Consider the following 11678-nt stretch of genomic DNA (forward strand, 5'->3'; position numbering starts at 1 on the left):
GAATTAGATCGTATTGTTCAACCACTTCATTTAAATTTTGTCGTTTTCTTTTTATCTGTAAAACTTAACGTATCGCATTATCTTACCACTTCTTTGTAGCCATGGAAATTGTAAACTTATAAGAATTTATAAACAAATCGTTAACATCGGAAGGTGAATATTTGAACCTCTATGTTATATCTGTTTTTCTTGGCTCGAAATAGAAATTGAGTTAGAAAGGATTAAAATTATTAGCGGCAGTATGGAGAATAGTAATTACTGTACTTTAGAAACTGTATAGTGGCAGTCCTTGTTAATCGGGTAAACGAAGCCGTGAAGTACATAAACGAGTGTAATGCCGGTTCCAAATCTCAAATTGCCACGCCTCGCCTTCCCCCAGTTGGGGGGTCGCCCCTCTCTCCGGATACAACATTCCCGGTCTCGCAGTCCGCAGTCGATTCGCGTTCCCTTGCAAATTCCTTACCGTCCCCTGTGGCCCCTTCTATCCGCTCCACCTTGTAGTCCCGAGTTCCTCCTTGTTTCCCCTTCTCACTTTCCTCTGGCCGTTCGATCATCGTAATTAATCGCAGTGACGGTACAAAGACCCGCAGTGTCGATTATTCGGCCAATGGTAACGGTGAATCTAGTAGAGATGCCGAGGAGTCATCGAAAGGTTTGAACGAACATAACCCCACTCCTGACCGCTCTCCGACCCTCCTGTCAGTGTGACTCGCGTGACAATATCTGCCATTTCGACGAATTGCAAGGAAAATCTGGAACGCGTCGTTTCAACTCGGAAGGGAAACGTTGCTCGCGAAATGTCCACAGAAAGTGTGAAGACGGTAAGCTTCTACTTATCACCTTTATTCTGGTTAATCCAATTGGTCTGTGATTCGACATATATATTGACGGTTTTCTGTAAATTAAAAAAAAATCTGAATAATAATTCCATCTCATGATTGTGTCTCGTATTTTAGTTCGCCAGTCTGGAGACTCCTGGGTACGTGGGATTTGCGAATCTGCCGAATCAGGTACATCGGAAATCCGTGAAGAAAGGATTCGAGTTCACATTAATGGTGGTTGGGGAGTCCGGCCTGGGAAAATCTACTCTTGTTAATAGCTTGTTTCTTACGGATTTATATCCAGAACGAGTAATTCCTGATGCCGTTGGTATGGATGGTTACGTTGAATTTAACCGAAATTAGTTTATTTCAGTTTTATCTTGCAATAGCATGGATTTCATATGTCCTGCTTTTGATTTCCAGAGAAAACAAATCAGACTGTGAAACTTGATGCTTCCACGGTGGAAATTGAAGAAAGAGGGGTTAAACTTCGTCTTACAGTGGTAGACACCCCTGGCTATGGAGATGCAATCGATAATACGGATAGCTTTAGAGCTATTATACAGTATATCGACGATCAATTCGAAAGATTTCTTTGTGATGAAAGTGGCTTGAACCGAAGAAATATCGTGGATAATCGAATTCATTGTTGTTTCTATTTCATCTCACCGTTTGGTCATGGGTATGTGTTTTTCATTATTTGGATCTGATGTTTAGGCCGGAATTAAAAAAGTTATTTTATTCTTAATCGGATACTTAATCTGACTTTTGTTCTCAAATTAGATTGAAACCTTTAGACATCGAATTTATGAAAAAATTACACAATAAAGTGAACATTGTGCCAGTGATCGCAAAGGCTGATGTTCTTACTAAAAAAGAGGTGCTGCGTTTAAAAAAACGTGTTATGGAAGAAATTGAAGGCAGTGGTATCAAAATCTACCCGCTACCAGATTGTGATAGCGACGAGGATGAAGATTACAAAGAACAAGTGAGACAATTGAAAGAAGCAGTTCCATTTGCAGTTTGTGGTGCAAATACATTGCTTGAAGTCAAAGGAAGGAAAGTTCGAGGTAGACTTTATCCATGGGGTGTCGTCGAGGTGGAAAATCCAGAGCATTGTGATTTTATCAAGCTAAGAACAATGTTAATGTGAGTTATTGCACTTAGTTTTTAAATTATTCCAACGATAACGTTATGCATCCAATTCATGGCTTAATTTTACAGTACGCACATGCAAGATCTGCAAGAGGTGACGCAAGAAGTACATTATGAAAATTATCGTAGTGAAAGATTAGCTAAAGGAGCACCTGTACCTCCTCGGCGTCAGACGTAAGTATACTGACTTACACACAGTTAATGATTAATAACATTAATTATCAAAGCTCTTCTCACATAACGATTTATTTATGCAACTCTTAGGATCATCGAGTCAGAAAAAGCTAATTCTGTGTCAGAAAAAGATCGTATTCTTCAAGAGAAAGAAGCAGAACTGCGCCGTATGCAAGAAATGTTAGCAGCAATGCAAGCGCAGATGCAACAGCAACAGCCTTAATTTAATAAGAGCGAAACTTAAGAAAGGTAGACAAGGATCTTGATCTTGCCAGGTGCCAAACAATCGGTAGGAAATTATATGAACAAAGGAGTCTATTCATGACGTTGTTAAGAAACGTGTCGGTCGCATAAGTCTTAACATCTTCATGCAAGGAGTTCGTTGGTCGTCTTAGGACAACGATTTAAAGGCAACATATTTGTTCCTAGATAGATTGTCTTCGATATCATCAAGATATATACTTAATCGATTACACTGTACCTTGGTAGTATATTTTTATACATAGAAATGAAAATCCATTTCGTGATCATTTCTAATGTCTATTATTCAGGAAAGAATCCATGCTAAAACAGATGTCATAAATGAACTATTATAACAATCAATGAACAGTACTACCAAGAACGATACAATCATACTACAAAGTGCCTTGCAATTTCTTTGTGACGCGTTGTCGTCTTCCTCGCATCGCGCCTATAATCCATGAGACTTGTTGGAAGTACACTCTGGGTATTGTATTCCTTTTTATTTGCAATATGTATCGATATGTAAGAAAACGTATTATTAATATCGTATCAGATAATATCAATATTTTATGGTTTGTTGCTATATTTAATTTGGAGTCATTACAAAGTACAAGATGATATTTTTCCAAATGATGTAGTTGGATAACTGCAAGATTAAAGAATGTTAGCTATAAATTTAAGAAGAATCAAAGTTAGAAAATGATACCGCATTCGTGAGGTTTGCATAAGTGATTTTATAGAACAATACTAAAAATAACAATAATTGTTATTCAACCAATTTTATATATGTATTCCTAATATCTTCCATACCACGGTTTCTTAACGGTGAGAAAAAGAGAAAAATTCCATTATACAAATTTGATATTCCGTATATCACAATTAGTGTTGCTAGTAACTGTTCAGTAGTCTTTTCCTTTTCGTGATGTGATAAGCAATGACAAGAGTTTGTACGTTTAGAAATATATATACATATATTTTTTTTTTAGAACAAACGGAATTTGAACGTTTGTTCTGAAATCGCAGTAGCCTTTAGTTTTGTCTTCATTGAGAAGAAGACAATTTACTTTTGTATCTCAGACCTCGGTCATCGTATTAATGACGTTTTATATTAGCACAGATTTTATACGATAAATGTTCACAATCTTCTTCATGAGTAACTGTCCGAAAAAGTGTGCATAAAAAGTCAGATAAAAATCAAAGTGCACAAATTTTGTATTGTACAGCTTCCAGGTTCACATACTCATGCGAATTGTACTTATTTGTACGAATTTTTTAATAAAGTGTGTACGCACACATTCTTATATTCACAGAGATGTAGTACCACATACACTGCTTATATATTTTCACCTATTTACAGTAATCCTATAAACTCTATCCTTCACGATTTGTGCATATAGTAGTCGATCGCTGTTGAGAATGCTGCGAAACCTGCAGCACCAACCAAGCCAGCCTTCACACCGGCTAGAAAAATTAACATGAAAATTAAACAAATGGTAGAAAAGACATATAGAATTAATAACTGGCAGTAATACCTCTCAGGCCTATTAAGCCTCCGGTCATTCCTCCAGCATAAGTGCCATTTTTCCAGTCAGTTTTTCCTCTATACTAAAATTAAACAAAATGGTTTGAAAATGTGAACTGGTGAACCTTTTACAAAATTATTTTGCAACATAAGAATTATACCATTAATTCAAGCTGACTTACTGATTCTATAGAACATTCGATAGCTGAAAATACGCAACCTACAACAGCAAAGTTCTTTGCGTAACTTAACGTCGTGGTCTTCATCTCTCGAAAAATTTCTTTAACTGTTTGCTGTTTTTCGATGCTAGCAACATTTGGATTCACACTCGATGTAAACAGTCCTATTGCAGCTCCTAGACCATAACCTGCAAAATAAGGTCAAACTATAATAGCAAAAATATCAATAAACAGAAATATTTATTTGCTACTAAGGACGTACCTAACACGCAACTCATTATACTCTTAAAAGCGCAACTTTCCATCACCATTTCAATCGTTTTTTCTTCATTTGACTTAATATGTACAGGTCCCATTATCCTTGGGATTATAATATTTTCACGAAACCTTTTTTGATTTCCTATTAAGTGCACTGCAATCTTATCCCAGTCGGCATCGTTAACAAAAATACGCTTTTCAGGCTCCGCAGGAGCTGGGGGCTTAGGTGGGTTGACAGAAAACATGTTGATAAGTCTTTTCTAGGAGTTGTACTTCAATAATTCCTAACTGTAACACAAGAAATAATATTAACAAAGCATTACAATTTACGTGTCTCAATGTAATGGGACACGGTTAGAATACATCGATAAGCCTAACTAACCTGTTCATTTTTTTAATATTCCAATTAGGGAGATTATATGAAATCGACATTATTTTAATTCTTGAATCAATGGTACGGGAAAGTTCTCCAATTTTTTTCACTGTCCATCACCAATTTTTCGGGGAGAAAGCAGAAATACTAGCGTCAATGCGTGCCCCTCTCAATAAACTTATTTATCTGCGAATCGTTAGACAAGATCGATTAGTTCGCCAAGTCGATGATAGATGTCGACACGTGGTTGTTCTGTTAGTTCCAACCTTCGCGTGGGGATAGTATGATACAGTTAGTGCGCTAATCGCTCTATAAATAATGATAGATAATTCTGAGTAACTCCAAAAACTGGATTCTATCAAAACAACAAATTCGCATTATTATTAATTATTAATAACATAATTCTTGAACTACACGAATGCAATCCGCGGAATCATCACAGAAAGCATACGAAGAAGATGAAAGTAATGTTTACTTCAGCATGTTAAGTTTCTAATAATAAATAAATTAACAGTAATCATTCGTTAACTATTCATCGTAACTCACTCAAATTAATTTCTAAAAATTATACTTGTTTTTCCATAGAATTTAATTCAAAGTTTTTGTGCAGGAGAGGAGAGAGAGGAAATAGCAAGTTTGGTCTCTAAGCTACCAGTTCTAAATGACTTATTTCAATTGCATTTTAAGATTGGAGAGGGCACGTTTAGCTCTGTTTTTCTTGCTACATTGAAGACGTCCGAAGGGGTAAAGAAATTTGCTGTAAAGCACTTAGTACCTACTTGTCATGTTGGGAGAGTCGAACGTGAATTGAAATGTTTACAAAATATTGGGTAAGGATCGATTTAGTCATGTTCCGATAAAATGTTTGAATGACAATTAATTTCTTATTTGTCTATTTTTGCAGAGGTACGGATCATATTGTTGGTTTAGAATTATGCTTACGAAATGCTGGATCCATCGTCTTCATTATGCCTTATTTAAAACATGATAGGTTTTCAGTAAGAATGTCTTTTTCTTTTAATTTCTGTGATAGTACGATTTATTATTTTGTTGATGTACCTTTTTATTGTGTACGCATTTCTTCTAGGAATATGTGTATGATATGGATGTATACGAAACTAGGGATTATATGAAAGCACTACTGACAGCATTACGTAGAGTTCATAAGTTTGGTATAATTCATCGAGATGTCAAGCCCAGCAACTTCCTATATGATCGTTGCAATAGAAGGCAAGTAGTTTTATGAGTATGGTATTGCAGTAATTAAAGCATTGTGATCACCGCATTGATAACATCATTACTTTGTGGCAGATATTTGTTAGTTGATTTTGGATTAGCACAACAGTACAATGTAGAGAATAAATCCAGCAGTGACTTGAAGGTAGAAGTATCAGAAAATCAGACTTCCAAAAGAAAAAGGTCCGATGAGGTATAGCATTAATTTTCTTGACGTAAGAATAATGCACTGATGTCAAAATTTAAATTGCCCCACTTAAACGGACTTGTATAATTATTTAGAATACAGTCAGAGAACCTGTTGAAGTGACAAAAAGATCAACAGAAGGGAAGTGTGTTTGTTTTGGAAAGCCTAAGATTTGTTCGCTTTGTATAGTGAGACCACCACAAACTGCACCGCGTGCTGGCACGCCAGGTTTCAGAGCACCCGAAGTATTGCTTAAATATCTATTTCAAACCCCAGGTATATTTTTTATGTATATATTAAACACAATTTGCTGCGTATTATATTCTAAAATATTTCAGCGATTGATATTTGGGCAAGCGGTGTGATGATGTTGAGTATTCTTAGCGGCACTCAACCCTTTTTCCGTGCGTCCGATGACTGTACAGCTTTAGCAGAAATAACTACTTTATTTGGTTCCAATAGAATTCAACAATGTGCTCGAAAACTAGGTATTTATCTCATATTTTAGTAGTAATTCATGTTTCCTGGTTTTCATTACGTTTAAAAAATGAATGTACCCTGTGGGTCTACTTGCTTATATCGTTATTAATATTATTTTGTGACGTTTAATTAATTTATTTCGTTGGTATAGGAAAAAAGATTAATTTTAGTGAAAATATACCAGAAGTTGATTTTGTTACACTTTGCCAAAAATTACGAAAACGAATAAAAGGGAAAGCTACAAACGTTCTCGATAACGCGGGCAAGGTATTTTATGTTGTTTACTTTGTTTAAATATATCTTTTTGTTCCGATATAATTTGAAAATTGGTTACGATATGATTTGTAACATAGGATACAGTAGTAACTATTTTTTTAGGCACCTCAAGATTTAAATTATCCAACACCGGCGTATGATTTATTGGTCAGACTTCTAGAGCCAGATTATAAGAGGAGGATAACGGCTGAAGAGGCCTTAAATCATCCATTTTTTAATTCTTAACACAGATGCAATCGAATAGGGTTTGTTTTCGAACCACAATCAGTAAAGAAATAATATAATATGAAGAATATATTTTATTAGCACTACGGTAAAATACGTAGCCATACATTATAAATTATAAATAACTGCATTATTTTGGCACAATCAATTGAAGCCATATTAAGAAAAAAATATACAATAGACTATATTAAAAATCAAAGTATGTCGATGCGAATACAGAATTCGATAAGGCACTTGACTTACTAAACAGTCATGGTTCTAATACTGTAAATATAAAAATTGTGTATATATATATATATTAGTTGCAATAAATGTTCAATCAGTCTATAACACACGATTTCTTGTTCTGCTAGTTATTACATTTGATCCTATCGTGGAACAAGTTTTATTATTTTTATAGTCAGAATTCAAAAACCGGAAACTTCTCATTTAACAGATTTTGAATATATATTGAACCAGTAATGAATTTAAAGCTAATTTAATCAGTCAACAGAAGCTGTTGTCTCTGCAAGTGGTGCCTGTAGATCATCAACATTTTCTTTAATAAGATTCCACTTTGCAGCAGCTTTTAACGCTTCATTTGCCAATTCAATAACTTTCTTATTTTGCACCGTGTCACTTTTTGTTAGTGCCATTAGAATTTCCAGAATGTCTGTCTCGACGATTTTGGAAGCATTTTCCATAGAACTATTTATTGTATTTAGTATTGCAAAAACTCCTCGATGCTGGATATCTGGATTTGGATTGGCAATTAAAAATTTGAAGCATTCTAACCACACTTTGATGTCAAGGATCTTTTTGCAAATCTTCTGACTTGCTGAAGTCAACATGGCTAATGTGCCACTAGCAGCTACACTCGTTTCTTCGTCCTCTTCTTGGCAAAGAATTAGAATATATTTTAACCTATCGTTCTCATCCTCAAATAAGGAGACAATGCTATCAGACATGACTAGATTGTTGACAGCCTGCGTTGCTGCACGTTTCAGCATAACATGCTCCTCGAACATGTATGCTTCGATTTTGGGAAACGCTCCTTCTTTTATAATTCGCTGCCTCACACTTTCACTTACACCAGCTAAATTACACAGTGCCATTAAAGATTCAAAGTTCTCCAAGGCAGAACATTCCGGTTTGAGGAGATTAACAAAAGGTCGTACCACTTCCATCATCCTTTGTCCAGGGAATGCTACCTCTGGATTTATGGTGATTCCAATCCGAGCGAGTGCCTGCGCAGCTTGTTTCTTCCCCTTGTCTGTACCTTGTAGGGCCAAAGGTAAAAGAGCCTTCGCACCACCTTGCTGCACAACAATTCCACGAACTTCGTGCTGACTGCAAATTGCATTGAACACTCTCGCTATAAGTTCTTTGCTGTTTTCACTTTCCGTCTTTGACAGGCTAACTAATGCACTGGTCACTCCCGCTTTGGCCAAAGTAAGAAGTCTTTTATTAACGAAGTCTGGGTCGTCAAATTCGTGCTCTTCCGGTATATGATGTTTGGCAAACTTTGCCAACTCAACCATCTCTGGTAACATTTCCTGCTTGTCATATGCATTACAGAGATTAACCAAAGTAGTGACTACGCCATAAATGACCGATTGATCACCAGTTTTTGCAAGATCTATCATTGCTTGAATGGCTTCCTTGTCCTCAATTAATTTCTCTTTCACTTCTGCGTCGAAAGTAAGATAAGAAAGTCCTTCCACTGCCCACTTGCTCATGTCGTTTTGTTTGTTAGGATTAACCAGAAACTTCCGACAAGCTTCAGCCAGCTTTTTCGTCGCCCCGTCTGCGAATGGTCTAAAAGTCGCGTCTGTTCCACCAGAACCACCCAATTTGCACAAACCCACTAGCGCTCTTACGCGAATTGAATCGTCCTTTGAGTGATATAATTTCTTCAGTATATTTACACCTTGAGATATGATCGCTGTTGCTTTGTCCTTTTTCGAAGCTGCAGCAATAATACATTCGCAAGCAACTTTCTGTTGTAGTGGATCGTCGGTTCCTGCCATTACAAGAATCATCTCCATAATTCCTTCCTTTGCCAGAAATGCATTTCCAACATCTAGCGGACCCAACAATAAAGTGGTCAAGGCAACGATAACTCGAACCTGAAATATCGATGTATTAATTTAACTTTACAATCAGTTATGACACGATAAACACTATGTTGTAATTGTTAGAAAAATACCTTTGACTCTATATCTGGTGTCAGCAGTTTATCTTTGATGAATTCATCAATAGCATTCGTAAATTTTTCCTTTGCAGCATCATAGTACATGTTTTCATAAATGCGTGCCAAGCACACACTGGTAACGGTGCGGGTTGATGATGTTATTTCCATGGCAGATTCATATTTATATTCTTCGAGCTCACTAGCTACTTCCATCAGACGATGTAAGCCATGAATCTCTACGAGTCTTTCTGCCCAGTTTAATGTGGTATAGTGAACATTGCGTATAATTAATTCTATAATGGCATCACGAGCTTGTCCAGATATTACACGACTTGTTACACTGTACACTAAACAAGTAAGCAATGTGTCAATTTCAGCTTTGAAGCGTACACACATTTTTTCATCTGGTTTTGAGTCAGGTTTGTTCTCCAACCCGCTATATGTGTTAAGAATGATCTGTAATTAGATTGTGAAACACAAACTGATTAATACGTTAATGCATTTTTTCTTTAATTTGTATTTCAATTCAATAGAGTATTTACCTGCATGCAATATTGAGCAGCATTAACCCTTTCTTGATTCTTACTGTTAATCATTTCCAAAAACCAGGGAAGGCCCAGTTCCTTTATAATCTGAGTCTGCCTGTCCGCGTTGTTTTTGCATAATTCTGCTACGATACGTATTGCAGTAATTAGTATCTCTTCATTTTTCTCAATTTTCAGTAGTTTCATTATTTTTGACACAATTCCTTCCTTGAACATAACTTCTGCACCAGCTCTTTCTTTTGCAAGTACAAGAAGATTGTTCATTCCAGATTCACGATGTTCTTTATCCTTACTTATGTCAAACGCAACTTCAAACATTTGTGCTACCTGTAAAGCATTCAAAGAAAAGATACAAATTAATCGACCTGCTTAAATGAAATAATTATACTCATTTCTATATACATTTTAAATAAACCCATACATACCTTAGCATTCACACGGGAATTTTCTCTGTTACGTTCCTGTACTATCTCAAACAGGCGAGCAATGATTGGCTGAATAGCTTTGTTATTTGGATCAAGAGAAACTACTTTTGCTGCATCTCGATATGCTTCCTCGTATCTTTGCAAAGCATCGAGAGCTTGACAGCGGCGAAATAATGCTTTTGGATCGTTTGGACATATCTTCAAAGCGGAGTCGCAATCTTTAATCACATTGCCATAATCACCTTGCTTCAAGTAGGCAGCAGCACGATTTTTGAAATAAATTGCTTTATCCACATTTTCTTCTTTTGTAAGATTCAATGCCGAAGTATAACATCTTAGAGCTTCGAACCAATTGCCTTTATTAAATTCCTCGTTTCCTTTCTCCTTCCATTCTTGAGGAGTCAATTTTCTTGATGAATCTGATATCGTCATGATTGCTTGTTCTGAAAATATAACTTTTATTTTATCGAAACAATTTTGACTAAACACTGATGAATTACTCTGTCAAGAATAGATTAATAGTAGAAGAAATACGTAGATACTCGTTAATTTAACAGAATGTTTGAATTGAAGACTTACATTTCTTATAAATTTGAAAATGATCTGTGAATCACAGAGTACCTCCCAGACACAGTAAAACTCGATACTGTAAAGCACTTGATTGTTGAATGATCACTCTGCAGCGCTGGTGCGGTATTAAAAAGGTATAAGAAGGAACTCTCTCGACGCTGCTAGAGCATTAGGTTTATTTTAAACATTGACTTTCGAGCCATTTGGTGGAGGAAGAAATTTCGATGGCAAAAATAGAATCCATGAATCCAGATGTAACTAAAATCAAAAAGTAGTCCATGTTTGCACAGATTAGGGCCCCAGTCCTCTAACGGCTGTGCGTTGAAACTATTCCACATTTAGCATGGACACGCTCCTCGTTCCGGGCGAATAAGAAAATTGTTCGATAAATATTAAGAAAAAGTTACTATTCTACGTAATGTTCAATATTAAATCTTATTGGGTAACCTAACCTCCTAACCTTTTATGCATTTTGAAATTAATAAGAAAGACAGCACAAACTGCGACAATAGAAATTCATCGCAAACAAGAGAGGAATCATAAATTAAAAGAACACTATTTTCAGCTAAACAGTATCCTGACCGCATGAATATTATTTATTAAAAGTAATAAATTACTTTTAATGAAAATTCTTAAATTCTCTAAGGATTTTTAAATTACCGTAACATTCTCGGTTATATTACTCGAATTTACAAATACTAAAAATATCCAGATTCTCCAGATATCAGAAAAATGGAGCTCCCTTTGAAAACAAAACCAGAAGACACAAAAGAATAAAGCTCAGTATATAACAGACTGTAATATAATGAATGTCGAAATTTATCACATGTTAAACA

General features: G+C 35.8%; 4 protein-coding genes across 5 annotated transcripts; 2 read left to right on the forward strand and 2 right to left on the reverse strand.

Annotated features, from left to right (window-relative positions):
- Positions 1-287: 287 nt before the first annotated feature.
- Positions 288-3706, forward strand: LOC105704038 (septin-1). Its single transcript, XM_012432884.2, has 6 exons — positions 288-821; positions 957-1149; positions 1245-1503; positions 1605-1970; positions 2046-2150; positions 2241-3706. The coding sequence occupies exons 1-6, from the start codon at positions 798-800 to the stop codon at positions 2371-2373; spliced, it is 1080 nt and encodes a 359-aa protein (XP_012288307.1). The 5' UTR covers positions 288-797; the 3' UTR covers positions 2374-3706.
- Positions 3707-3725: 19 nt separating this feature from the next.
- On the reverse strand, positions 3726-4912 carry LOC105704040 (mitochondrial import inner membrane translocase subunit Tim22). The gene is made up of 5 exons (XM_012432887.2): positions 4735-4912; positions 4357-4640; positions 4098-4282; positions 3926-3998; positions 3726-3854 (listed from the first exon to the last, which is right to left on the reverse strand). Exons 2-5 carry the CDS (start codon positions 4595-4597, stop codon positions 3772-3774), a joined length of 582 nt encoding a protein of 193 aa, XP_012288310.1. The 5' UTR covers positions 4598-4640; positions 4735-4912; the 3' UTR covers positions 3726-3771.
- A 77-nt stretch (positions 4913-4989) lies between these two features.
- LOC105704037 (cell division cycle 7-related protein kinase) lies at positions 4990-7466 on the forward strand. Of its 2 annotated transcripts, XM_012432881.1 has the most exons (9): positions 4993-5189; positions 5336-5555; positions 5630-5723; positions 5813-5955; positions 6037-6154; positions 6244-6424; positions 6487-6636; positions 6780-6895; positions 7007-7466. In XM_012432881.1, exons 1-9 carry the CDS (start codon positions 5144-5146, stop codon positions 7127-7129), a joined length of 1191 nt encoding a protein of 396 aa, XP_012288304.1. In that variant the 5' UTR covers positions 4993-5143; the 3' UTR covers positions 7130-7466. The 2 variants fall into 2 exon arrangements, with proteins under 2 accessions (XP_012288306.1, XP_012288304.1); XM_012432883.1 differs by lacking the exon at positions 6780-6895 and having other exon boundaries at positions 4990-5189.
- LOC105704035 (protein unc-45 homolog B) lies at positions 7186-11080 on the reverse strand. The gene is made up of 5 exons (XM_012432879.1): positions 10852-11080; positions 10273-10715; positions 9845-10174; positions 9318-9758; positions 7186-9237 (listed from the first exon to the last, which is right to left on the reverse strand). The coding sequence occupies exons 2-5, from the start codon at positions 10702-10704 to the stop codon at positions 7612-7614; spliced, it is 2829 nt and encodes a 942-aa protein (XP_012288302.1). The 5' UTR covers positions 10705-10715; positions 10852-11080; the 3' UTR covers positions 7186-7611.
- Positions 11081-11678: the final 598 nt, after the last annotated feature.

The sequence above is a fragment of the Orussus abietinus genome, unplaced genomic scaffold (genome assembly GCF_000612105.2).
Source record: "Orussus abietinus isolate OABI.00-Male unplaced genomic scaffold, Oabi_2.0 scaffold7, whole genome shotgun sequence".
NCBI classification, from domain to species: Eukaryota; Metazoa; Arthropoda; class Insecta; order Hymenoptera; family Orussidae; genus Orussus; species Orussus abietinus.